Source organism: Notechis scutatus, chromosome 12 (assembly GCF_049901735.1).
Source record: "Notechis scutatus isolate UNSWTSFEM ecotype Mainland chromosome 12, rNotScu1.2, whole genome shotgun sequence".
Taxonomy (NCBI): domain Eukaryota; kingdom Metazoa; phylum Chordata; class Lepidosauria; order Squamata; family Elapidae; genus Notechis; species Notechis scutatus.
This window is the reverse complement of record NC_142020.1, coordinates 9,237,763-9,265,246: the sequence shown is the minus strand read 5'-3', so window position 1 is coordinate 9,265,246 and position 27,484 is coordinate 9,237,763. Positions and strand designations below refer to the sequence as shown.

The 27,484-nt window shown below is 47.5% G+C and overlaps 3 protein-coding genes across 3 annotated transcripts in view; 1 reads left to right on the top strand and 2 right to left on the bottom strand.

Moving 5' to 3' along the window:
• The window catches only part of VRK3 (VRK serine/threonine kinase 3), a 159,333-nt gene that overhangs the window by 130,700 nt on the left and 1,149 nt on the right, over positions 1-27,484 (top strand). The window lies entirely within an intron of this gene.
• WFIKKN1 (WAP, follistatin/kazal, immunoglobulin, kunitz and netrin domain containing 1) lies at positions 66-26,787 on the bottom strand. Its single transcript, XM_087973245.1, has 3 exons — positions 26,725-26,787; positions 5,924-6,246; positions 66-2,000 (listed from the first exon to the last, which is right to left on the bottom strand). The coding sequence occupies exons 2-3, from the start codon at positions 6,170-6,172 to the stop codon at positions 507-509; spliced, it is 1,743 nt and encodes a 580-aa protein (XP_087829371.1). The 5' UTR covers positions 6,173-6,246; positions 26,725-26,787; the 3' UTR covers positions 66-506.
• RAB40C (RAB40C, member RAS oncogene family) overlaps positions 26,568-27,484 on the bottom strand; it is a 41,286-nt gene continuing 40,369 nt past the window's right edge. Inside the window, exon 7 of the mRNA XM_087973250.1 lies at positions 26,568-27,273. Coding sequence (XP_087829376.1) covers positions 26,993-27,273 — 281 coding nt within the window. The 3' untranslated portion in view covers positions 26,568-26,992. The remainder of the gene's footprint in view (positions 27,274-27,484) is intronic.

The following is a 27,484-nucleotide window of genomic DNA, read 5'->3' as shown; positions in this document are numbered from 1 at the left end:
AAGGATTTTTTAGAAGAGCTTCCATTTGACCTCCACTGTAAAATGGAGAAGAAACCTGGTTTGTTGGTTTAATTAATCTTCATTTCACAAAGATTGGAGCAGCTGAGAAGGGTGTACAGCAGTGGGACCTAGTGGTTGCAGTTAAGTTACAGCTCACACAAAATCAAGACGGTAGACCGATACAAGCACTGGCCAGCCCTCGTCATAGTAGAGTTCGGATTGTGACAGAAAAAAACACGTATTTTTAAAAATAAATAGAGCTGGCCTGGACCGAAGATGGGAAATGTAGATTACCCTTCATCAACTGTTTTCACCCAGCACATTAAACCAGGTCACTTAACAAGCCTACTACAACCACCCCTCTGTGGATTGAAAAGGGCACCAGGTCATTGGTTCATCTTCCCACCCATCCTTCGTTTCTATAACAACCGTAAGGATGGCTCTGCCTTTGAAGAGGGAGCGGCGTTTCTCCTGCCTGTTCTACTTTCCCTCCCCTCAAGCCCACCTTAGTCCTGAAACCGGTTGAACAACTCGCAGGTCTTCTTCTCCAGAAGCTCATAAATCTTCTTGACCCGCTTGTCGTTGGCAGTCCGGACGTAGCTGTTAGGATCAAGGACAGCCATGCCGTCATGAACTTCTCCCATGATGATGAGAGGCCCATCCTCCATGGTCATGTTGGGACAGGGGCAGTTCCAGTCCATGTCGGTCAAGGTGACTTCCAGATACTTGATGTCGAAGAATTTGAGGCCCATCTTCTCGTCCTTGAGGACGTCGTCCAGCGCAAAACGGGCGATCCCGGAATCTTGATCCTCGATGATCTCCATCAGCCGCCCCACGATGGCGAAATCACTGCGGCAAAGGCTCAACACCATCTTGCTTTTCAGGCGACATGCTTTGCACAGCAAGGTCTTGGGGAAGGGACAGGCGTCCTCGCAGCTCTCCTTGCTGTCGAAGTTGTTCTCGTTGCCCTCGCAACTGCCGTAGATGAAGGAATGGCACTGCTTCATCAGGTGGTTGTAGGCCCAGCGAGGTTCCCAGTTCTTACAGGGTCCTTGCACCATGGGGAGGGTGCACAGGTTGACCGTGCTGCTGACGCAAGACAATTGACACTCCTCGTAAGTGTTGAAGCGGTTCTGGTTCGCTCCGCAGCCACCGTAACGGAAAGTCACACAGGAGCCCTTTTTGGAGTCAAAATACCAACGGGTTTGGTAGGTCTCACAATCCTGGGTATCGGGTTCCCGCAAGCATTCATCGGGCGGGAGCTTCACCGTGCCGGAAGCTCTCGGTTCTCCTCTGCCATGTTCCTTCTTGACCACCGAGAGTGGGAAGTCTGCTCGCAGGAGACCGGCAGAATTCCTGGCAGTACACGTGTAGATTCCAGCATCTTCCGGCTGAGCATTGTAGATGACCAACTGCCCAATGTTGGTCACCACCATGTTGCCATACATCTGATCGGGCCGCATGATGAAGTTCTCCTGATGGTCGCTCTGCTTCTCCCAGGTGATGTCAGGACGAGGACGCCCGCTCACGTCACAGTGGAAGCTCACGGTGCCCCCCACGTAGACAAGCTGGTGGAAAGGGTTGTTGTAGAGAGCCGGAGGGATAGGCAGCTCCGGAGAGGCCCCAGGGGTGGGGTGAGTGGTGGTCTCCACCGGCACCGGGCTAGTATTGGGCCAGGTAAAGATATACTTGCATGGCACCACTGCCAGGCTGATGCCCCGGATACAGGCCTCGGCATCCATGTAGCACTTGTTGTAGTAGGTGAGTCCATCAGAGGCGCAGGTGAAGTTGGGTTCCTTCTCACACCTGTCCTTGCACTTGCAGACCGGTTGCCCGTCCCAAATATCACAGTCCGAGCCCTGCTGGGTACAGACAAAGCTCTCGCAGGTGGCTTCCTGCACCTGTTCCAAGGAAGAGAGGCTTCCATCGGCGTAGCGGGCAGCCACGCAACTCCGCAAGCCGCAAACGTTGGTGCAGCATTTCTCAAAGCCTTCGCAGTCCTGTTGAGGAAACAAAGACAGGGTGTTCAAATGCAAGGCTGCTGCTTCTCAGGAGGTTTATCGCACAGGTGGAACATACCTTGTCTAACAAGTCTAACAAGAGTCTGCCTGTTGTAATGGTTGGTGCAAGCCCATGGTGCTAATCCGCAACTGACCAAGGTTCACAGGAGTGCATTATGCTGGTTTGCTAAGCATTCTGGATATTTCAAACAGCACAATAAACAGCAAGTTTAGACTTAGCATATTGTACCAATAGAAGGTATGAATGTCTATAAATGTATGTATGTATGAATGTACACTGCTCAAAAATATAAAGGGAACACTTAAACAACACAACGTAACTCCAAGACAATCACACTTCTGTGAAATCAAACTGTCCACTTAGGTAGCAACACTGATTGACAATCAATTTCACATGCTGTTGTGCAAATGGAATAGACAACAGGTGGAAAGCAGAGACAGTTAGCAAGACATCCCCAATAAAGGAGTGGTTCTGCAGGTGGTGACCACAGACCACTTCTCAGTTCCTATGCTTTCTGGCTGATGGTTTGGTCACTTTTGAATGCTGGTGGCGCTTTCACTCTAGTGGTAGCATGAGACGGAGTCTACAACCCACACAAGTGGCTCAGGTAGTGCAGCTCATCCAAGATGGCACATCAATGCAAGCTGTGTCAAGAAGGTTTGCTGTGTCTGTCAGCGTAGTGTCCAGAGCGTGGAGGTGCTACCAGGAGACAGGCCAGTACATCAGGAGACATGGAGGAGGCCGTAGGAGGGCAACAACCCAGCATCAGGACAGCTACCTCCACCTTTGTGCAAGGAGGGACAGGAGGAGCACTGCCAGAGCCCTGCAAAATGACCTCCAGCGGGCCACAAATGTGCATGTGGCTGCTCAAACAGTCAGAAACAGACTCCATGAGGGTGGTATGAGGGCCCGACATCCACAGGTGGGGGTTGTGCTTACAGCCCAACACCGTGCAGGACGTTTGGCATTTGCCAGAGAACACCAAGATTGGTAAATTTGCCACTGGCGCCCTGTGCTCTTCACAGATGAAAGCAGGTTCACACTGAGCACATGTGACAGACGTGACAGGGTCTGGAGACGCCGTGGAGAACGTTCTGCTGGCTGCAACATCCCCCAGCATGACTGGTTTGGCAGTGGGTCAGTAATGGTGTGGGGTGGCATTTCTTTAGGGGGCCGCACAGCCCTCCATGTGCTCACCAGAGGTAGCCTGACTGCCATTAGGTACCAAAATGAGATCCTCAGACCCCTTGTGAGACCATATGCTGGTGCGGTTGGCCCTGGGTTCCTCCTAATGCAAGACAATGCTAGACCTCATGTGGCTGGAGTGTGTCAGCAGTTCCTGCAAGACGAAGGCATTGATGCTATGGACTGGCCCGCCCGTTCCCCAGACCTGAATCCAATTGAGCACATCTGGGACATCATGTCTCACTCCATCCACCAATGCCACGTTGCACCACAGACTGTCCAGGAGCTGGGGGAAGCTTTAGTCCAGGTGTGGGAGGAGATCCCTCAGGAGACCATCCGCCACCTCATCAGGAGCATGCCCAGGCATACAGGCACGTGGAGGCCACACACACTACTGGGCCTCATTTTGACTTGTTTTAAGGATATTACAACAAAGTTGGATCATCCTGTAGTGTTTTTTTCTACTTTAATTTTGAGTGTCACTCCAAATCCAGACCTCCATGGGCTGCTAAATTTGATTTCCATTGATAATTTTTGTGTGATTTTGTTGTCCGCACATTCAACTATGTAAGGAACGAAGTATTTAATAAGAATATTTCATTCATTCAGATCTAGGATGTCTTATTTTTGTGTTCCCTTTATTTTTTTTGAGCAGTGTATATAAAAATAAGAGCTAACTCCACTCCCTTCTAGCACTGATGATGTTACCTAGTTTGGTAGTGAAATGTCTGCAAGAAAACCACCAAGCTCAGAGAGCACCAAAGTCTCCATAGTCCTCCTCCTCCTCCTCCCTCTCCACAAACCTAACTCCCTTCTAGCACTGATGATGTTACGTAGTTTGGTAGCAAAATGTCTGCAAAAAAACCACCATGCTCAGAGAGCACCAAGGACCCCACAATCCTCCTCTTCCTCTTCCTCCCTCTCCATAAACCCAACTCCCTCCTAGCACTGATGATGTTACTTAGTTTGGTAGCGAAATGTCTGCAAGAAAACCACCAAGCTCAGAGAGCACCAAAGTCTCCATAGTCATCGTTGTACTCCTCCTCCTCCCTCTCCACAAACCTGACTCCCTTCTAGCACTGATAATGTTACGTAGTTTGGTAGCGAAATGTCTGCAAGAAAACCACCAAGCTCAGAGAGCATCAAGGATTTTACTTTAGCAATGTTGTGTGAATCCAGCCACTACTTAGCTTCTCTTGTTGCTCCAAATCATAGTTCCCACATTTGTGTCTTGCTGAATGCTTGCTCACCATTGACTGGCTTAAATAATTATTTTTAAACCACACATCAGGGTGGATTTGACCATGCTGGCTGGCTGGGGAATTTTGAGAGTTGAAGTCCACAAGTCTTCAAGTCGCCAAGGATGGACACGCCTCATTCTAGGCAATTCTACATCTTCCCCAAGCAAATGCCCAGGGATTGATAAGAAAGCCCCCAGCCCAGTTTACAACCAGACGTTTGGTCTTGTCCTTAACACACCGCTGACAAAGATTCATTTTCCTCTTCAGCAGCTGCTGTTCATTAGAAGGAACCTTCTCACCTCCTGCCCTCCAGCGTGGACACACTTGCTTTTGCTCCGCTTTTAATTCCTCCCACCCGCCCCGCCAGTTCCACCACCTAAAGAGCCTCACCAGTTGCTCTGTGGCCGAATTTTTTAATCCAGTAAAGTCAGGGAGGGGTGTGATTTCACCCCACTCCACAACTACGCGGTGGCTTTTTGTACGCTTTCCCGAGCTTGCTTGTAATCGCTAGTTTGGGGAGAAGGAATGTGGGAGAAAGATGGAGCTGTAGAAGGCAAGAGGACATTCTCCTGGGGGTTGACATCTGGTCACCCCCACAGACGACTCCGAAAGGGTTTTGCCACTGCTTTCCCCCCCAAAAAAATTTCCTCACTTCTCATGGGTGCCAGCCCTTAGGTGGGCAGTTTCAAAAACTGAGCAGTATTTAAAAACTGAAAGAAAAATGTCCTCTTTGGTTTAAGTATGAAGTGGGCATCTTTCGGTGCCCAACAAAACCACCGTAACCTTCTACGAACTCTGATAAGAAAGTCTGTCTCCGATACAAGGTTAGAAGAGAGCTTATGAAGGCTACTGACTTGACACAATCAGGGCGAATTCACTCAAGAATCCTGATTCGGTTCTGGGAGCAGAAGATTTGCCTGAATGTCTAACAGGAGGCCCCCAAACAACCTTACTAAAGGTTTACACACTCCTTAAAATGAGGCTGTGAACGGAATAGGGACGGAACACCTCCCTCCTCTGAACACGGTCAAAGCTCTTGTCTTTTGTCATCAAGGAAAAAGCAAACCGGAGCTACAGAATCCCGGTTCCAGTGAACCACAGCAAGCAGTTGGGGGGGGGAATCTACCCAGGATCTGCTCAAAATCCATTTCTGGGATCCGTTAAGGAGCTTCCTGAACTAGAGATGCGCGAGGCTCCGCTGTCCAGCGGATGCACCCTTAAAATCCCCCCCAAAGAGGTCCAACTTGGAGAGAATCTTTTCACCACTTCTGGGTGAGAAGCTGCCCTGTTCACCCACCCCATCTTCTATCTGTACCCCTCCACACACACACACACACACACACACCCTTCATCTGTGTTTTATCCACCCCCCTTCCTTCCACCCCCCAAGAACGACCCAAGTCTTCTGCTCCGTCCAGGCTGGAGATGCTGGAGATGCGCCTGGGGAACAGCGCCCACTGTGTGCGAAGTCTCACCTGGTCGGTTTGGCACTCCCGTTCACAGGTGCTCTGAGCATCCACCCAGAGGTTTGGGTTCAGCTGGTTGGGACACATCCCCAGGTGGTTGGTTCTGATTGGCTGGAGGCTGGCTCCTTCTGCCAGGATGGGGAGCAGAGAGAGGAGAAGTGAAGGCAGCATGGAGTCCAGAAGCAGCCCTGATCTTCGAAGCTTTCCCGGGCAGCCTGCTGCCTTCCGTCGCTTCCCTGTAGGAGCCCAGAAAAGCATCCGGCTGAAGCAGGCTCCTGTTAAACTATCTGTGTCTCTCCCTCACCCTACCAGGAACAGTCTTCCACTCTGCCCTGTGTGATAGACAAAACAATCACATTTGCAAAGAGAGGAGGTGGAGGAGAGAGAGAGAGAGAGAGAGAGAAGGAGAGAGAAAGAGAGAGAGAGAGAGAGAAAGAGGAGGTAGCAGTCTGATGAAGGAGACACCCAAATAAAATAAAAAAGTGCTACTTTCTCCCTCCCTGGAGAATCTTTTCATCTTCTCAGCATCCTTCGGGTCTAGGGTCCATGCCAGGCAGTGCCCCGAAGCTCGCCGGGCCTTTCCCAAGCCAGCATCTTTGACACAGGATCACCCTTCACAAGAACTGCCTCCCCAGCTGGATGCTCCCGTTTTTTTTTCCAACTTCACCCCAGCACGATTTCTTTTGTCTTGTCTCTTGTCTCTCCTCACTCAACAGGGTCTCTCTCTCTCTCTCTCTCTCTTGAGTGCAATTGGGGGGGGGGGAGCCTCGTTGTTTGCAAACAACAACAACTGGGGGTTTGTCGGGGTGTTGGAGGGGTGGCTCTTGGATCCGGATCCCAAGCAAATCACCAAGAGTTTGCGTTGGAAAAACGACAAAAGCATAACCCAAAGAAAATCCTCTCTTTAAGATTTGGGGAGTAGAATTTTGGGAGCATCAGAAACCTGGCCAGCTGCTAACAGGGTTATAAAGCTCTTCTGTTTGTGTGTGTGTGGGGGGGGGAGCAGAGCAGGAGGAAGAGAAGGAGGAGGAGGAGGGGGGTCTGTAACCTGAATCTTTCCTTCTCACCCGTGTCTAGGATTTGGGAATAGAAGAGAAGCTGACCTCAGATGCTAACCCTGTCTGGGTTGACCGACTGAGCAAACACGAGCAGAAGATCAAAGTTGGGGGAGGAAGGAACCTTATGGAGCCCTCTGGCTTCCCAAAAAGACAGCAAGACACCCCCCCTCCTCTTTCTCTCTCTCTCTCACACACACACACACACACACACACGGAGGGGATGGATTTTTTTGAGTTGAGAGAACATCACAAGGTCTCCTGCCCCTGAGAAACGAGGCTGACCATAGGGAGGTTTGGTCAAGACGAGGCCTCTGGTACCACTACCTGGGGGTATTTTTTTTACATGGGAGAAGCGGGAGAAAGGGGGTGTTCTTCTCAACCTTGTCTTTGAAAGCTGAAGCCAAGTTGGTGAACATCAAGTTTCAGTGCCAAGGATAGACATTTAGCCGAGAAGGTGGTAGGTGGATGGAAGCGAGGAATGTCTTACTTCCTAACGATGGAAACCTTGGGATGGATTCAGGAGGAGGAGGAGGAGGAGGAGGAGGAGGAGGAGGAGGAGAGGGATGAGCTGAAGAGGGTTGTGCACAAGAGATGCCCTCGCAATCTGAGCGATTTGGAGTCAGAGAATAATAACAAGAGTTGGGAGGGACCTTGGAGGTCTTCTAGTCCAACCCCTCCCTGCTCATTCAGGAGACCCTACACCATTCCAGACGAACGGCTGTCCAGTCAAAGCCTCCAGTGATGGAGCAGCCACAACTTCTGAAGGCAGGATCGAAACTGCTGGCGGGTCGGCAGAGTCGGCCTGCAATTCTGCATTCTAACCACTGTGCCACCGCGACGGCTTTCGATCAGAGTTGGAAAGCTGCTTCACACAGGGGTCTCTGGCGATGATGAGTTGATTCTTGCCTCTAGGACAGGGGTTTCAACCTTGGGGACTTTAAGCCTGGTGGACATCAACTCCCAGAATTCCCCAGCCAGCTTTGCTGGCTGGGGAATTCTGGGAGTTGAAGTCCACCAGGCTTAAAGTCCCCAAGGTTGGAGACCCCTGTTCTAGGACACCCGTCAGCTTCCTGGAAGACCAGAGAAATGACTAGACCTGTTCTCCCATATTGTGGTGCGCAGCAATCAGGCGTCCTTCTGCAGAATTTCTCCATGCAAGGCAGAGGTCTCATTCTCGTGGCCCGCGGGCCAATTGCGGCCCGCGGGACGATATCCCGTGGCCCCCCACCGTGATATGAAAGTATAACATTTGAGGATATTTTTTTAAACAATGTTTTTTGTGGAATCCCTTAGGCGGCCCAGCCTCACCCAGGCTCTGCCTCCAGCGGCCCCCAGGTAAATTGAGTTTGAGACCCCTGATGCAAGGGCTTTCCAAGGGTACAATTGTGGCGGTCTTGCAATCATTCATGCGTAGAGTTGAAATCCTGTTGCAAGCCATTCTGCAACGACACTGGTTCAGCCCAGATTGGGTGGGCATTGGCTGATGTCTGTATGCCAAGGGACAGAAAGGGTCTCCTTAGTTGTGTGTGTGTGTGTGTGTTTGTGTGTTACAGCCTCCTTTGCCCTTTCTACTCACCACAATTGTGACATTGGCCTGTAGCACCGATTTGTAACAAGCCCCTCCCCTTTTATTTCTGGCCCCACCCCATTCATTGGAGGCCCCTTCCTCCTCCTTGCCTTCTAAAATCAATCCTAGGACGTCTATGGAGATTCTGTTACCCAAGTCATGCTTGTCACAAAGGTATTTTTCCAAGAGGCAACCGGACTTTCTGGTTTTTCTTTGAAGACGTTTCGCTTCTCATCCAAGAAGAGCTGAAGAAGCTTCTTGGATGAGAAGGGAAACGTCTTCAAAGAAAAAAGTCCAGTTGCCACTTGGAGAAGCACCTTTGGGACAATCCTAGGACCTTCAAAAGAAATGGGAAAAGGAAAACCCTTTTATTAGGTCTAGATATGCTGCCAGAGAGGTACAAAATTTCCTAGGTGCAGAATTTATGATGGAAAATCTGTATCTGAATCTTGGAATACCTGATTGGAAAATGTTCTTAAATCAAAATGTAGTGACATGATTGCAGAGTGTTCCAGTATCCAAGGGGCTGCCAAAAAGAAGAGAGGGGTCAACTTATTATGCAAAGCACCTGAAGGCAGAAGGAAAAGAAGCAATGGATGGAAACTAATCAAGGAGAGAAGCAACTTAGAAATAAGGAATTTTCTGACTGGCAGAACAATTAATCAGCGGAACAGTTTGCCCCCAGATGTGGATGCTCCCATCACTGGAGGTTTTCAAGAAAAGACTGGACAGCCATTTGTTTGAAATGGCACAGGGTTTTCTACTTGAGCAGGAGTTGGACTAGAAGATCTCTAAGGTCCCTTCCAACTCTGTTAAGTCAGATCTTGGCTTATTTGGTTCAGGGATGCCACAGGCCCCCAAGTGCTACTTGAGCAAACAAATCTAAGCTTAGCATGGCAGGGAGGCAGGGAACTCAGATTATAAAACACAGTGGGTAAGCAAGCATCTTGGGGGTTAAATATAAGGTTGGGCAAAGCTAATGGATTTTCTTTGGACCTCTGAAGTCTTCTGGGCCACCAAGGTGGCAACATATTCTAGCAAGAACAAGAGTCAAATCAGAATAACAATAATTGGAAGGGACCTTGGAGGTCATCTAGTCCAAGCCCCTGCTCTCACCGGAAACCCAATACCATTTTAGACAAATGGTTGTCCAATCTCTTCTTAAAAACTTGCAGGGTTGCAGCATTCACAACTTCTGGAGGCAAGTTGTTTCATTGATTAATTAATTAGTAAGACTGTATATTACTATTATTCTCATTCTTCCTATTACCTATCTCTTCCAACTTATAACTATAACCCTGTTGCTTGTATCTTTACCATTTATATTGTTTTATTTGTTCCCTAGTATGATTTGATTGCTTAGTAGTAACCTATGACTATTACTAAGTGTTGTATCTTGTGATTCTTGATGAATGTATTTTATTTTTTCTTTATGTACACTGAGAGCTTATGCACCGAAGACAAATTCCTTGTGTGTCCAATCACATTTGGCCAATACAGAATTCTATTCTATTCTATTCTATTCTATTCTATTCTATTCTATTCTATTCTATTCTATTCCATTCCATTCCATTCCATTCCATTCCATTCCATTCCATTCCATTCCATTCCAATTCCAATTCCAATCCATTCCATTCCATTCTATTCTATTTTATTCTATTCTAGTTCTGTTCTATTTTCTATTCTATTTTCCATTCCATTCCAATTCCAATTCTAATTCCAATTCCATTCCTATTCCTATTCCATTCCATTCTATTCTAGTTCTGTTCTATTTTCTATTCTATTTTCCATTCCATTCCATTCCATTCCATTCTATTCTATTCTAGTTCTGTTCTATTTTCTATTCTATTTTCCATTCCATTCCATTCTATTCTATTCTATTCTAGTTCTGTTCTATTTTCTATTCTATTTTCCATTCCATTCCATTCCATTCCATTCTATTCTATTCTATTCTAGTTCTGTTCTATTTTCTATTCTATTTTCCATTCCATTCCATTCCATTCCATTCCATTCCATTCCATTCTATTCTATTCTATTCTATTCTATTCTATTCTATTCTATTCTATTCTAGTTCTGTTCTATTTTCTATTCTATTTTCCATTCCATTCCATTCTATTCTATTCTAGTTCTGTTCTATTTTCTATTCTATTTTCCATTCCATTCCATTCCATTCTATTCTATTCTATTCTATTCTAGTTCTGTTCTATTTTCTGTTCTATTTTCCATTCCATTCCTATTCCTATTCCTATTCCATTCCATTCCTATCCTATCCTATCCTATCCTATCCTATCCTATCCTATCCTATCCTATCCTACCCTATCCTATCCATTGTTCTGTTAGGAAATGTCTCCTCAGTTCTGGGTTGCTTCTCTCCTTGATTAGTTTCCACCCATTGCTTCTTGTCCTGCCCTCAGGTGCTTTGGAGAATAGCTTGACTCCCTCTTCTTTGGGGCAGCCCCTGAGATACTGGAAGACTGCTATCGTGTCGCGCCTGGTCTTTCTTTTTGTTAAACTAGATGGACTAGGGGTGTGTGTGACACGATAGTGCTGTTCCAGTATCTCAGGGGCTGCCACAGAGAAGAGAGGGTCGAGAGGGGCTCACAAAAGGATTGGGAAATCCTCTTGTGAGTTTTGTTAAGCTTCTCAAAAGCTGTCATGGAAAAAAAAAAAAAGTCTAGCACCAGGCAGTTCACTGAACAGTTGGTGGAGCTAAAATAAATCCTCACCGAGAATTGTGTTGCTAGGAAGAAGAATCAGCCAGCAAATTTTGGACCCACAGGTTGGTGCTGTCCGTAACCACATCTTTGCCAGGAAAGGCCGGGAACCTGGACATTTCAGAAGTGCCTTTAAATTTTAATTGAATTGAATTTAAACCCCTTAACTGTGAAAAAGAAAGAGTTGCGGACTCAAAACACACAAACACGCCCTGCTCTTTGCCATCTTAATAGAAGCAACTGCAGAACTGCAGCAAATCAGAATTATTTGGTGAACCTATTTATGCATTTATTATTGATGGATTGAATTAAATTTTTTATATAGCTGCCCGTCTTTGGGCGGTTCCCAAAGATTGTTTTAAAAAAACTCAAAACGTTTTAAAAACTATACAACACACATGAAAACAGAACACATTAAAAACAACAAAAACATGGCACCACTCCATGCTAACAGACCATTATCTAATCTCCCAATGCTGAATTGAAATCAATCTCTCTCTCTCTCTCTCTCTCTCTCTCTCTCCCTCCCTCCCTCCCTCTCTCTCTCTCTCTCTCTCTTTGCACACGTGTGCATATGTGCATTCAGGATACCATCGATTTTTATTCCCACAGAGGAAGGGAAACAAAGTTGTTATACATAAAGAGTTGACTATAGTCTATAACAGAAGGGAAAAAAGCAATGTGAAGCTAGGAAAAATAGTCTGTGATCGGCTTTAATTATAGCAATTTTTAATTGTAGGTGTCACATCCTTTTCTCCTTCCTTGCTATTGTGCGTGTTCTAATCCTGCGTTTCTCACACTCAGCAACTTAAAGACACATAGACTTCAATTCCCAGAAATCCCCAGCCAGGATTTCAATTCTGGGGATTGAAGTCCACGTGTCTACTGGTTGACAACTTTGAGAAACTCTGTCTTACTCCTTTGTAAGTCAAATGGTCCACCCCAACTTATTCCTTAACCTAAATTGCTCAGTGCCACGGGGATAAATTGAACCCATAAACCAGATGTGTGTCAGATTTAGACTAAATGTCACCCCAGTCCTTTTCATACCTCTTCTGTTTGTTCAGCTGTTGACTTTTATTTATTTATTTTTGCAAAGGTTAAGTGTTACATAGAGAATACATGAGGAATGCATATAAGAAGGAAGGGGGGGGGGGGGGGGGGGATCTTAGGTCTCCTAGTCTATTCCCTTTTCTTTTACTTAGGCTAGGAAGGGATCTAGCCTATATCCCATACAGGACCAACGGTTGTCTAGACTTTTCTTGAAAATCTCCAGCAGTCCCAAATTTAGGAGGAAGGTAGCTGTCATGGTCAAAAAAAAATTCTTCCTTGTTTTAAGTTTGGATCTCTCAAGGTAAGGCGTCCATCCCATGGTTCTTGACTTAACCCTCTGGTGCTTGGGAGAATATAAGTCAATCCCTCTTCCATGGGATTTCCCCTTCATCTACCGCGATTCCCCGAAAATAAGACCCTGTCTTATAATTTTTTGCCATCAAAAAAGGCACCAGGTCTTATTTTCGGAGGATGTCATCCACTGACTAACCTTACTTGTGTGTGTGTGTCGCCCCTGGCCTCCTTTTCGCTGTCAGAGGCCTTCAGGAAGTTCTTCTGCAGCCGGCAAGGCCTTCCTGAAGGTCTCTGCAGACGATAACAAGAGCTCCGGATCGATCCAGAGCTTTGTTATCAGATACAGAGGCCTTCAGGAAAGCTTTACTAGCTGCAGAAGAAATGGGCCGGCAAGGCAGATGTTGGGGCATGTGAGACCTGGCTACAACTGTCCAAAAGTAAGTAGTAGGGCAGCTCCACCCCTGCATCCCCACCCTAGCTTAATTTTTACCCGTCCATTCTGTGATCTTAATTAGGGCTTATTTGGGGGGGGGGGTAGGGCTTATATTGGGCGCACGTGTAAAAATCAAGCTGGGACTTACTTTCAGGGTAAGGTCATATTTTCGAGGAAACAGGGTATCATGTATCTGGCTGAGGTTGGTTGATCTGACAAAAGGGAAGTACAATCAAATCAGATTAATACTTGGAATAAACCAAAGTTGCACAGGATCCAAGAAACCATTCAGAGATGGTTCCATCAAAAGCCAATCTCAACCTGGAGAACTTCCTTTTTAGTGGGTTATGAGGTTTGGGGTGTTGATGGGTCAGCATGTGACCCTTAAAAGCTGAAAACACTTGAAAAAGTCAAATTGGAAAGCCCTGGTTGAGAGCTTCCTCCTTCCTTCCTCCTCCTTCCTTCCTCCTCCTCCTCCTCTATCTCCTCTTCTTCCTCCTCTTCTTCCTTCTTCTCCTCCTTCTCCTCCTCCTCTTCTTCTTCTTCCTCCTCCTCTCCTTTCCTTCTTCCTCCTCCTCCTCCTCTACCTCCTCATCCTTTATCATCTCCTCCTCCTCCTCTTCTTCTTCTTCCTCCTCCTCCCTTCTTCCTTCTCCTCCTCCTCCTCACCTTCTTCTTCCTCTTCTTCTTCCTCCTCCTCTTTCCTTCTTCCTCTTCCTCCTCCTCTCTTCTTCTTCCTCTTCTTCTTCCTCCTCCTCTTTCCTTCTTCCTCCTCCTCCTCCATCTCCTCCTCCTCCATCTCCTCCTCCATCTCCTCCTCCTCCTCTTCTTCCTCTTCTTCTTCCTCCTCCTCTTTCTTCTTCCTCCTCCTCCTCCATCACCTCCACCTCCTCCTCTTCTTCTTCCTCTTCTTCTTCCTCCTTCTCCTCCTCCCTCCTCCTCCTCTTCTTCTTCTTCTTCCTCTTCTTCTTCCTCCTCCTCTTTCCTTCTTCCTCTTCCTCCTCATCTTCTTCTTCCTCTTCTTCTTCCTCCTCCTCCTTTCTTCTTCCTCCTCCTCCTCCATCACCTCCACCTCTTCTTCTTCTTCTTCCTCTTCTTCTTCCTCCTCTTTCCTTCTTCCTCCTCCTCCATCTCCTCCTCCTCCTCCTCCTCCTCTTCTTTTCTTCTTCTTCTTCTTCCTCCTCCTCCTCCTTCCTCATCTCCTCCTCCTCCTTTTTCCTCCTCCTCCTCCTTTATCATCATCTCCTCCTCCTCCTCCTCCTCCTCCCTCCCTCCTCCTCCTCCTCCTCCTCCTCCTCCTCCTCCTCCTCCTCCTCTTCTTCTTCCCTTCCCCCTCCTTATTTTTCTCCTCCTCCTCCTTAAATGGGATAAGACACTTTCCTTTATTGGCCAAACAAGGAGAAGAGGTCCAATTTATCATTTTTTACAAGAAAATAAAAGTAGTACTATTACGTAAAGGAACAGAGGAAAAATTAACACTGGTAGTCCTTGACTTATAACAGTTCACTATACCACCGTTCGAAGTTACAACGGCTCTGAAAAAAGTGGCTTTTGGCCATTTTCCATACTTATGACCGTCGCAGCACCCCCATGGTTCACATGATTTACCTTGACAGCTGCCTCACATTTATGACGGTTGCCGTCTCTTGGGATCAAGCGATTCCCCTTTCGCAACCTTCTGACAAAGTCCACGGGGAAACCAGGTTCTCTTCACAACCGTATTACTAATTTAACAACCGCAGTGATTCACTTAACAAAGGAAAACCGTGAAAATGGGGCAAAACTCAGTTAATCAATTTCTCACTTAGCAACATAAATGTTGGGCTCAATTGTGGTCATAAGCTGAGGAGAGATACAAGTACGAATGTAAAGGAATACAAAGAATAGATAACACAGATTTAAAAGAATCAAACTTAATTAAACTCTCCACGGCGTTCAAAAAACCTCAAGCCACAGTCGGGCCATCAAATCGCCCCCCCTTTCTTACTCGCCCGGTGACAGGCACGAAAAAGGGGGCGGGGCTTCAATGACACCCCTTCATCTTATAAACGCTCTTGGCTTGTCTCTCTGTGCCGAACGGGTGAATTTCTGAAGGTGTCCTTTGGGGGAACGACGACAAACAAGGATGCCTTGGATCCAATCCTGGTTAAGGAATGTGTTTTCAGGACCAGAAATAAACTCAGCGCCTTCCTCGCACATCTACAAACATCCGCAGCCTCAGTGCCTCCAACCTCTGCCAGCTTCATTTCAAAGGGTCGGCTGGTTTGAACAAGAAAACCCAGCCACGTGTCGCTATCATGAAACAACTGGGATTAAAAAACCGCCCAGAGATATTTCATTAGATCTTTTCTGCTCTCCGCCTCTCCCTCCGAGGGGAAAAAAAAAAAAATCTTTGTCAGAGTTAGGTAAAAGCTCCAAGAAGGAACATACCCTCAAAGAGGGAAGGTCCAGGAGAAAGAAAGAAAGAAAGAAAGAAAGAAAGAAAGAAAGAAAGAAAGAAAGAAAGAAAGAAAGAAAGAAAGAAAGAAAGAAAGAAAGAAAGAAAGAAAGAAAGAAAGAGGGAGGGAGGGAGGGAGGGAGGGAGGGAGGGAGGGAGAGGAAGGGAGAAAGGGGAAGGAAGAAAAGAAAGGAGGGAGGGAGGGAGGAAGGAAGGAAAGAAAGAGAAAAGAAAAGAAAAGAAAAGAAAAGAAGGGAGGGAGGGAGGGAAGGAAGGAAAGAAAAAGAAAAAAAGGAAGGAAGGAAACAAAGAGAAAGGAAAGGAGGAAGAAAAGAAGGAAGAAAAGAAAGAAAGGAAATGAAGAAAGGAAAAGATGGATGGATGGGTGGGAGGAGGGTGGATTAATAGGAGGAAGGAAGGAAAGAAAGAGAAAAGGAAAGAAAAGGGAGGGGAGGAGGGGAAGAGAAGGAAGCAAGGCTGGAAAGAAAAGAAGGGAGGGAGGAGGAGGGAAGGAAAGAAAGAAAGAAGGAAAGGGGAATGAAAGAAAGAAGAAAGGAAGGAAGGAAAGAGAAAGGAAAGAAGGAAGAAAAGAAGGAATGAAGTAAAGAAAGAAAGGGAATGAAGAAAGGAAAGGATGGACGGGTGGGTGGGTGGATAGGAGGAAGTTAGGAAGGAAGGAAGGAAGGAAGGAAGGAAGGAAGGAAGGAAGGAAGGAAAGAAAGAAAGAAAGAAAGGAAAGAAAGAAAGAAAGAAAGAAAGAGGGAGGGAGGGGAAGGGAGAAAGGGAAGGAAGAAAAGAAAGGAGGGAGGGAGGGAGGAAGGAAGGAAAGAAAGAGAAAATAAAAGAATGAAGTAAAGAAAGGGAATGAAGAAAGGAAAGGATGGACGGGTGGGTGGGTGGATAGGAGGAAGTTAGGAAGAAGGAAGGAAGGAAGGAAGAAAGAAAGAAAGAAAGAAAGAAAGAAAGAAAGAAAGAAAGAAAGAAAGAAAGAAAGAAAGAAAGAAAGAAAGAAAGAAAGAAAGAAAGAAAGAAAAAGACTCGGCATTTTCCAAATGTTTGACACCTGGAACCCCAAAGGTTGGCCACGAAGGAGAGAGACCCAGATGTGTCCCTGTGTCTCTTAACCAACCAGTCCCTCCGTGACATCCGGTTCCTCCCTGGCGGTGGAGAGGAGACGATCCTGGGATGCCTCTCGCTCCGTGCCCCCCCGGGAGATCAAATGCCAGGAAGCCGGGAGTTGTCAAGGGCAACGTTTGTGTGGAACAGCAGCCCCGGCTTCCCTCGGAGAGGCCCTCTGGCTTCAGGAAGCAGCAGCCGCTGCCTCCGGCGATTGATCCCGCAGTCCCCCAGCCACCCCTGGGGTGACCCCGTCACCCCCCCCAAGCCAGGAGCCTCCCCTGCTTCCCCCAGAAGAGAGCCAGCCAGGCCAGGGGGCGGGAGGGCTCCTCCGTATCGGGATGGATGGCTTCCAGATGGGCTGCATCCCAATCCCCATCATCTCCAACCGGTCCAGCCATGGCGTAGGCCGGGAATGAGGGGAATTGGAGTGCAGCTCATCGGGATGACATTTACAGGTCATCCTTGCCTTACCACAGTTTAGTGACCTCCTCCTCCCTCCTTCTTCCTCCCTCCTTCTCCTCCTCTTCCTCCTCCTGTTCTTTCAGCTTGGTTGTTTTCTTGCAGACGTTTCCTTACCCAACTAAGTAACATCATCAGTGATAGAAGGGAGTGGGGTTTGTGGAGGAGGAAGAGGAGGAGGAGGAGGAAGAGGAGGAGGAGATGACTGTGGGGTCCTGGGTGTTCTTTCAACTTGGTTATTTTCTTGCAGACATTTCATTACCCTACTAGGTAACATCTTCAGTGATAGAAGGGAGTGGGGTTTGTGGACAGGAGGAGGAGGAGGAGGAGGAGGAGGAGGAGGAGGAGGAGGAGATGACTGTGGGGTCCTGGGTGTTCTTTCAACTTGGTTATTTTCTTGCAGACATTTCATTGCCCTACTAGGTAACATCATCAGTGATAGAAGCGAGTGGGGTTTGTGGACAGGAGGAGGAGGAGGAGAGGAGGAGGAGATGACTGTGGGGTCCTGGGTGTTCTTTCAGCTTGGTTGTTTTCTTGCAGATGTTTCCTTACCCAACTTAATAACATCATCAGTGATAGAAGGGAGTGGGGTTTGTGGAGAGGAGGAGGAGGAGGAGGAGGAGGAGGAGGAGGAGGAGGAGGAGGAGGAGGAGGAGATGACTGTGGGGTCCTGGGTGCTCCTTCAGCTTGGTTATTTTCTTGCAGACGTTTCATTACCCAACCAGGTCACATCATCAGTTCTCAAAGTCAGTGGATTTGCTCTCTGCTTATATATGAGGAGGAGAAGCTGATTGGGTGTGTGTGTGTTCCTTGGTGCTCTCTGAGCTTGCTTGTTCCTTGCAGACGTTTCATTGCCCAACAAAGTAACATCATCAGATCGGTGAGTGGAAAGCAGAGAGCAAAGGGAGGGGAGTTGGAATCCCCCCACCATTGGGCCCCCAGGCTAATTTCCAGGGCGAGGTCTTCGGGCCGTGCAGAACGAAAGAAGGTTGGGGACAGATCTTACCCTAGAGAGGTTCATTTGTTCCAGCAGGGAAGGCTCTTCTTCAGTTTCCCAACGGTTAAGATTTCTTTTGACCGGTGGGATTTGAGGGAGGCCTTCTCTGCTGGCACGGAGTAGAACAGGCCTGTCCTAGCAGGACGAGATCGTGGATGGCTTGTTCAACTTGGAGGAGTAGCTTCAGCTTCAGCGCTTCCCCCATTATTACTACTGTTGGAAGACCGCAAACTGTTCCTTCTGGAGTGTTCTGAACTCCTGAAAATATCACAGGCCGGCAAACTGCTTTCTTTGGAAACTGGGTGGCTAATAAATCAGCGCAAGGACCAGAATAACTAGCCATCAGTTCAGTTCCTCTCTCCTAAAAGATCTGCCAAGTAATAATTTGCTTTCTTGAAGCTGGCCTTTTGCAAGGGGGCGGGCGGGGGAGGGAAACATGGCTGCACCAGGCAAGCTTTGGAGAAGGGGGAGAGCAAGAATTCAGCGGCAAATTTCATCTTTAGATTAAACCCCCAGCCCCCACCCCAAGATCGTGACCCCCCCCCCTCGAGCACAGGAAGACATCTGGCTGGAAACAGAATGTACAAGACCCGTCAGTCATTTGCTCCTGCTGTTTTGTTTCTTAATTGCACCTGAAATTACATCAACGCCTGGAGAGGAGAGAATCCGTGCAATTGTTTGTTGATCCTTCCCAATTTTGGATGGCGGTGGGTGTTTTTGTTTTGAGAGAAAGCAAATAAGCACCGAAAGGGTTTTTGTTTTTTTTTTCCTGTATTATTCAATCCCTGGTTCGGCTTTTGCCTTTGACCTGATTGATGGGTGGTTACTTAACTGGGAAAGAGCAGTTTGAGGGATGAAATTCTGTTGGAAGAGGACAGATTCCATCGACCAGCTCTCTCTCTCTCTTGGGTTCCCGGTTGATCAGCAGGATGAGAAAAAGATCAAGAGGGAATAAATGACTTCTCTACTCCTAGGAAGGAGACAAAAGGTTCTCCCCAAAATTGAGCTTGTATGGCAATATTATCTTGTGTAATAGCTGGATTTGGGCAAGGTTTGAAATTTTATCTTGTCGAGTGAGGGGTGATGGGCAATCTGCAGTCCTCAGAGCACTGGATGTCTTTTTATACAAAACTACCTGTGCTTTGCTACGAAACTATGTGGTCGGGCTTAATTTGGGGGGGGAGGAAAATAAAGGGGGAGGATTCTGCCTCTGCCTACCAGCATCCATTGGTATTCATCTGGCTAGTGTCCTGTCAGTGTGTAAGAGTTGAGGGCTGTTTGGAAACTGAAGCAGTATTTGCTGCATGAGCAAGGAGACAGCAAGGAGCCTGGGTGTGGCTTAGCTCAACTGTTCTCTACTAAAGCTGCTTGGTGCTGTGAAACCGAAACCGAAATTGAAACTGAAACTCCTCTCCTCTGCTTGTGTTTTGCATTTGGAACAGACTTCTTTTCAGGTGGGGAGGGGGACTAGAACTCCTTAGCATCAGAGCGTGTTAATAATAATATAGGAAATCCTAATGCTCTGATGGTCATTTCAAAAAATCCTTTCTTAGTGAGCACCTAGAAGCCAAGAGGAACAGACGTGCCAAAAATCAAGTTTGTAGGCTTTATGGTTCTGGAGATTTTGTGATGATGCGTGAGGGGTATTTCGCTTTTATATATAGAGAGATGTATAGTTTCCCAAAGCATAAACCGTGGTCACCAGCAACCAAAGGATGACCAAAGGCCCTTTGGAATAAATGAAAGGGAAGGAGGGGCTTTCCAAATATAAGGACACTTTAGAAGAAGCCATAGATCTAGTGGGGAAATAAGTTTGCAGCAGTCGTTAAACGAATTTGTGGTCAAAAAGTGAGCCCATTGTTCACGATGGGGCGTTTTTGCCCAAAACTGGAAGTCAGTGCTGGTTTTGGGCAAAAAACATTGTAAGAAACACAGCCACGTGACCACAGGATACTGGGAACCGTTGTAAACACAGGTCGTTGAGGAGCTCTGGATACCTAGAAGTCAAAAGGAACATAAGTGCCAAATTTCAAGTTTGCAGGCTTTACGGTTCTGGATATTTTGTGATGATGTGTGAGGGGCATTTCGCTTTTATATATATATAGATAGGACTCTAAAATGGATTCTAGATTTATGATTATCCTGGAAAAGATATAATAAACCATCAGGTCTTTTCAGATGCAACAATAAACTGAAAGACACAAACATCACATGCTCAGGTTCTGGTCCAGCCAAAAGAAATGGGAAATTTTCCCACCTTTTTGGAAACTATAGGTAGCCCTTGGCTTAGGACTATTAGTTTTAGTGGCCGTTTGGTTACAGCGGCACCAAAAAAAAAGTAACACTTACAACCACTTCACACTTACAACCATTGTAGTATCCCCAGTCACGTGATCAAACTTCGGATGCTTGGCAACTGGCTTGTATTTATGATGGTTGCAGTGTCTCGGGGTCACGGGATTCCCTTTCGTGACCTTCTGACAAGCAAAGTCAACGGGGAAGTCAGATTCACAAACGTGCTACTAACCTACCAACTGCAGTGATTCACTTAACAACCGTGGCAACAAGTTGTAAAGCGGGGCGAAGTTCACTGAACTGTCTCGCTTCACAACAGAAACGTTGGGCTCAATTGTGGCTTGTAGGTTGAGGACGCGAAATGACCTGTAGTCGTTTTCTTCTATTGGGAGAGCTCTTGGTTAAGTGGTAGGGGACGAGGTGGCTCAGTGGCTAAGACGCTGAGTTTGTTGATCAGAAAGGTTGGCAGTTCGGCGGTTCGAATCCCTTGTGCCGCGTAACAGAGTGAGCTCCCGTCACTTGTCCCAGCTTCTGCCAACCTAGCAGTTCGAAAGCATGTAAAAATGCAAGTAGAAAAATAGGGACCACCTTTGGTGGGAAGGGAACAGCGTTCCATGCGCCTTCGGTGTTTAGTCATGCCGGCCATATGACCACGGAGACGTCTTCAGTGGCTCTTTGGCTTTGTAACGGAAATGAGCACCACCCCCTAGAGTCGGAAATGATTGGCACGTATGTGCAAGGGGAACCTTTACCTTTTGTTAAGTGGTGGCTTAGGTGAAAGGCTGAATTCTTCCATCCTTTTGTAGCGTTCTGTGTGAACTGGATCGCTGAGGTTTGCTCAACAGCCACGGTTAAAAAAAAAAAAATGTGTCAGTCCCATTAGTACATCAGGAAAATCTCTGAACTACCATCCCTTTGAAGACAAATTTGGGCATCTATTTTGACCTGTCCATAAGATCTTGTTCACACCTGGGGCGTAAGTGTACAACAGAATCTGCCTTTTGGTTGTGCTAAATGTTGGACTGATTTTTATCATTTTTTCCCCAGTTGCTTTATGGTCTGTATGTAATGTATGTGTCTTGTTAGCCAGCTAGAGTTCTGTATTTGATACGGACCGGCATATAACTATCCTAAATAAATGAGTAAATGAACAAATAAACAGAAGTCATGTCTACTGTATTAACCTAGTTTAGTGTTACCAGTACATGTTATCTGGGTCATTACATTTTTTTAACAGGAGCACTATTTGAGTTTAGAAATAGAGAAAGACTTCTGAACTTTCAAGATTTTTATGATGGACAAGTTACTGGTCAGTAACTGAAATCTCAGGTAAGATTGTGAAATAAAACACATTGCATTAAAAGAAAAACCTTTCCAGGATGTCTGCCCGTAGTTCAAATGGAAGAGTCCAGAGATTACAAATACCCTCTGCTCCACTTCAGGAACAGAGCTGTATATCAGTACTGACTGGATAAGCTGGGTCATTGCAGGAAATTAAAATATAATTTTGAAAACTATTCAAAAACACGTCTTATCTGTCCTTCTGCTGTGTAACACACAGCGTCACAATCTTGTCCCATCTACAGGAAAGCTCCATAACTTGGGATAGTGATAAAAATGTTTTCGAAGACTCACTTATCTTGTAAGGTCTGTAAGTGTCCGCATCACTAAATGTTTTACTAAGCGAAGAGATTAAAGACTTCGTAAATAATCAGGCACAATTTGACCATGGCATGATAACAAGGCCTGAGATGGGGTTAAGAAAGAGGGCCCGGATTAATGGCTGAAAGGAAAAGTATATGGCTTCTATATATGCTACTATATGTTCCGTAAGAACGAGGATACAAATCAAATCGTGAAAGTGTAATTTTTTTTTTTCTGAGAGATTTCTTAAATTTAAGCGGTTATTTTGTCTAGCAGTTAAGGCACTAGGCACAAAACCAGAAGACAGTGAGTTCTAGTGCTGCTTAGGCACAAAAGCCAGCTGGGTGACTTTGAGCCAAAGCACCAGGAGATAGTGAGTTCTAGTCTGAGGGCAACAAACGATGGAGGGGAAAAGAAGGGGACGGCAGAGAAGGAGGTGGCTGGATATTGTCACTGAAGCGGTCAGCGTGAGCTCAAATCGACTCCGGGGAATGGTAGAGGACAGGAAGTCCTGGAGGAACATTGTCCATGGGGTCACAATGGGTTGGACACAACTTCGGAACGAACACACCACCAGGAGATAGTGAGTTCTAGTCTCACTAGGCATGAAAGCCATCTGGGTGACTTTAGGTCAATCACCAGGAGATGGTGAATTCTAGTCTCACTAGATTTACTCATGAAAGTCATCTGGGTGACTTTAGGTCAATCACTAGGAGATGGCGAGTTCTGGTCCTGCCTTGGGCACAAAAGCCAGCTGGGTCTCTTTGGGCCAACCACCCAGGACTGGAAGGCCTGGAGAAATGTTGTCCATGGGGTCGCAATGGGTCAGAGATGACTTTGCAACTAACACCACCACCAGGGAATGGTGAATTCTAGTCTCACTAGACTTAGGCATGAAAGCCATCTGGGTGACTTTAGGTCAATCACCAGGAGATGGTGAGTTCTGGTCCTGCCTTGGGCACAAAAGCCAGCTGGGTCTCTTTGGGCCAGCCACCCAGGAAACAATGAGTTCTAGTTTCGCCTTAGGCATGAGAGCTGACTGGGTGATTTTAGGCCAGTGCTTCTGTCAGCCCATCCCACTTCAGAGGGCTGTTGTTTTGGGGAAAATAAGAGGAAGGGGTATTACCCATGTTTGTTGTCTTATTTCTAAAACCAAGACAGGATTTTTTTTTTTTTAAAAAAAAAATGCCTGCCTTCTCTCTTCGTCAACACAGCAGTTGTAGTACTAGAAGACACTATTTTCTAAAGATGCTGAAAAACAAAACACAGGGAGGTCAAGCTGTTGTTGTTGTTGTTTTAACTTTCCCAGGAAGTTCTTTTCTGAAAACTTCCAAATAAAATCTACCTGCGGGACCCAGGAGGGAGCTGCAGGCCGTTGTGTGCCAACCCTCCTTGCCCTGGCACGGAAGGGAGATTCTCTACCTAGTCAAGTGCGAAGAAAACGTCTCTCTTCTTTTGATCCGGCTCTTAAGTCCCCGGCTGCTTCAAATGAGGCCGTTAATCAAGTGCCTTCCACTGTCCTCTCCTGGGAATATCACATCCACACAAGCTCCCTTAATCCCTTTAAATCCACCCTGCCCATTCTTTGCCCTCGCCCTGTCCTTCAACGTCATCCTCTGAAAAGCAGCGCCGTCTAAGCTCATCCCCGGACAAAAATTCTGCAGCCAGAAGGAAGGAAAAATGTGAGTTTTTTTTTTTTCTTTCCCCGTGATGGTGTGTTTAATTTATATAAAAACCGTCACTTTTTAAACATCGACTGTACAAAGCCATTTAAAAACAGGAGGAAGAGTATCCCACAGCAGCGAGTTTTTAGTGTTTGATTCTCGGATCACATTCTTGGAACGTTAATAAAATAAGGTACAAACAAAACCCAGCTCGGATTGGATCAGCCAGCGTACTGGAGCAAGGCACCTCTGCAAAAATCTTCCAGGATTGAAAACAAAAATCAAGAATGCATATAGGGGAGGACTGAGGAGAAATCTGCAGAGGTGAGGTTGAAACGATTCTCACTTTGATTCGAGGTGGAAATTGATAAGAGGCGATCGGATCTCGATTCTCCATCGGCAGCCTCTTTTGGCTTTCTGGATGGAAAACAGCCGTGCTTACTACCTCTTGGGATCAAAGGGAGACCGCAGGGAGAGTTGCTAAGTGCCAATCCACACCGGGTTGAGGATTCCCTGTAATTCTACAGAAGAAACACACACAATGCACGCATTCTCGGGCTGTTTGAGCAAGGGGCTATTTTAAAACCCAGGGTGGAAAGATGGCTGCCTCCTGCATCACCTGTTCCCCTGCGCCGCTCCAGAATGCCAGGCCTTTGAGTCAGCGATTTGTGTCCTGCTCTGTTTTGAGCAGACGGCGACAGGTGGCAAAGGCTAGGCGGACATACCCCGTAAATCTCCCTGCGCTTTGGCGCTCCCCGCCCTTGGCTTGGCACTTGCTTTCTTCGCGGGCCAGGAAGAGGCCGTCGGAGGTTTTATCCCCCCTGCCCTTGACCCTTCCCCGCCACCTGGCTTCGAGCTGGTCCGAGCGCTGGGACTCGCTCGGTGCCAAGCGATCTCCCAACGGCCGAGGGAGGCATGGAAGGTGCCAACCGGGTGCTTGTCAAAAAACAAACACACACATTTTTTCCCCCTGGAACAAAATGGGCGATCAGCTGTGCCCTCGGGTGATGAACAGCATCATGCAGCCCACTTCATTCGTGGCAGGGCGGGGGGGGCGATTCCTCTGGGTGGCACCTGCGGAGGGAGAAGGAGGCTCGGAGAAGACGCTAATGGGGAGCCATGAGGAATGGAGTAGGGGGAGAAGGGGGTCTTGGGTTGGGCGAACTAGCTAAACAAAAAAACAACAACCCAAGGACCCCTTTGTGCTGGTGTCATCCAAATTTAAGCCCTGCCTGGCTTTTAACGCTTTCCCTGTTTCTTTTAGGGTTCTTTCAACGTCAACCCAGGTGAGAAGGCCTGTGGAACAGGGGTCTCCGTCCTTGGCAACGTTAAGACTGGTGGACTTCAACTCCCAGAATTCCTCAGCCATCATGGCCAACAGGGGAATGCTTGGAATTGAAATCCACAAGTCTTAACGTTGCGGAGGATGCCATGCTTTAGAAGACTTCTAACCTAGGTTGGAAGACCCATATTTGCAGACGTTAACAGCTGGCTGGCGTATGAGACACAAAACTAGCCCAAGTCAACCTTTAGCTGGAGAGCACCAGGAACAGCCCAGAAGCCACACACACAAACACACACACACACACACAAAAGAGCAAAGCTGCTACTCGGTTTGAAGAAAGATTCTGCCACGGAGCGAGAGGGATAACACTGAAGGACAGCTTCAAGGATTTTTTTTGGGGGGGAGGCGGGGGCTAGTTGCACCTCCTCCCAATATCCCTTCTGGTTTTCAAGAAATCTGTGCTTGGGCCTGGTTCTTAGGAGAGGCTCTCACCAGTCCAGGGCTTCTTGGCACAACCTTGGAGCGGCCATGTGGCAGAGCCTGGAGAACGAGGCAACCAGAGTCCCTGAATTGCTACGGTCATCTTGGAAGTCTCCTCCCAACGGCTCTGGATTAGCCAGTCCAGCAGGTTGGAGCACCACCAATGCCAATTGCAGCTGATCCAAGCTGATGCCAAAAACATGCAAATTATTCCTGTATGGGCCGAAAAACTGGGCTAAAGAGGCTAGTTACACCAGGAAGTCTGGATGGTACATCGCCCTCCGCCTCCCAACTAGGCTTAAGCCGTAGAAAAGCAACTGGGGAGAGAATATCCTGTCCCGCCCCAACCATGATCTTCTGGGACTCCTGAATTCTGATATCCCCAACCTTTTTGCCTTCCTTCTCTTGAGGGCTTCAGCCTGACCAGCCGCTAACCAACTCCAGATGTGGACGTTAGCAAACACCCCCCCACTCCCTCCCACAAGCAGGTAATCCCAATTCAAGCCTAACTTTTTTTTTGCTGTCTGTCTGAGCCGTGTGCACTTGCTACCAGCAATGCCTGGGAAACTTCGATTTAAAAAAGAAAAGAAAAAGAAAAAAGAAAAAGGGGAAGGAATGGAAACCCTTTCCTCCTCCTTTCTCTATTCATCTTCATCTATTCTTTTGGAGAAGAAGAGAAGAGAAGAGAAGAGAAGAGAAGAGAAGAGAAGAGAAGAGAAGAGAAGAGAAGAGAAGAGAAGAGAAGAGAAAAGAAAAGAAAAGAAAAGAAAAGGAATCTCAAAGACTGCTAACAACTCTCCAGAGTGTTAGATCATTTCACCTCCTGACCCCTGCCAGCAACCCCCCCACCCCTCTGACTTCAATTAGCCCCAAAATTCAAGGATCAGGGCTTCTATTTACAAGAGATTTCCCTCCTCTCCTTGGCCTTGGCTTAAAAAAACAGACCGGAGGTGCAGAGTTTTGGGGTGGGGGGGGGGAAGAGGGGAGACGGCAGGGAAATGAGCTAATTTTCTTTATAAATAAAAGCCAAAGAGACTTTCGAAGTGGCCTGCTTCCTCAGGAGCCCCAGGCAGCCACAGTCTTCGCCTGGTCAAAGCAGGGCTCCGTCTGGGTCACGTCGGTCCAACGGGGGGGAGGGGTCCCCATTTATGTTGGGGGGGGGGGGTTTCTTTTTCCATGTAGCACCGGCAATCCCCTTGAAAAAGCAAGGATTAAAGTGACAGCACGCTGCCCTCCGTTATCGACCCCCTCCTCAAACCCCCTGCTCCCCCACCCACCCCCAAAAAACATCAGAAGAAGAAAAATCCACACCCTGGAGGCTGCTGGTCCTTTCCTGCCAGAGAAGGGGAAGACCTATTGCATTCTGGGAAAGCTAACGTGGTACGGCCCTTCTCCTTCCTTTTGCCCAGGCTCCCGCCACGCTGAGCCGGTGTCCTTTGCAAACCCGTGGCCGATGGAATGGGTGACGTGCGGTGTTCAACATCTGTACATCGGCGAGCAGGTGCAGGTGCATGCGCTTGGAGGGGACACCCGCCCCCCTCCCGTCCCGTCCCGTCCCGTCCCGGGGGCGCTTCGCCCGCTAAGAGATCTTGCAGTTGTTCCGCGAGCAGTTCTGCGGCGGGCTCTGCGGCGGGCGGATGGACTTGGAGCGCTTCAGGCTGTTGCCTTTGCTGCCGCTGCCCCCTCCGCTGCTCGCCAGGGAGTACGAGCGGCCGTGCATCATCACGGCGTTCATGCCGTTGGCCATAGAGAAGGACTTCAGGTGGCTCTTGATGGTGACGGGAAGCGGCAGCTTATCGATCAGGTGGACCGGCGTGCAGGAAACGATGGCCCGACAACAGAGGTCTTGGAGGCTGAATACTGAAGGGCGGGGGAGAGACGGGGGTGGAGGAAAAAGGAAGAAAAGTTTAATTCTGGAAGGGTGGAGTCAAGGATGTAAGTCTAGTATGGTCTGGTGGTTAAGGCACCGGATAGAAACCAGGAGGCTGTGAGTTCTAGTCCCACCTTAGGCATGAAAACCAGCTGAGTGACATTGGGCCAATCACTGGGAAATGGTGAGTTCTAGTCCTGC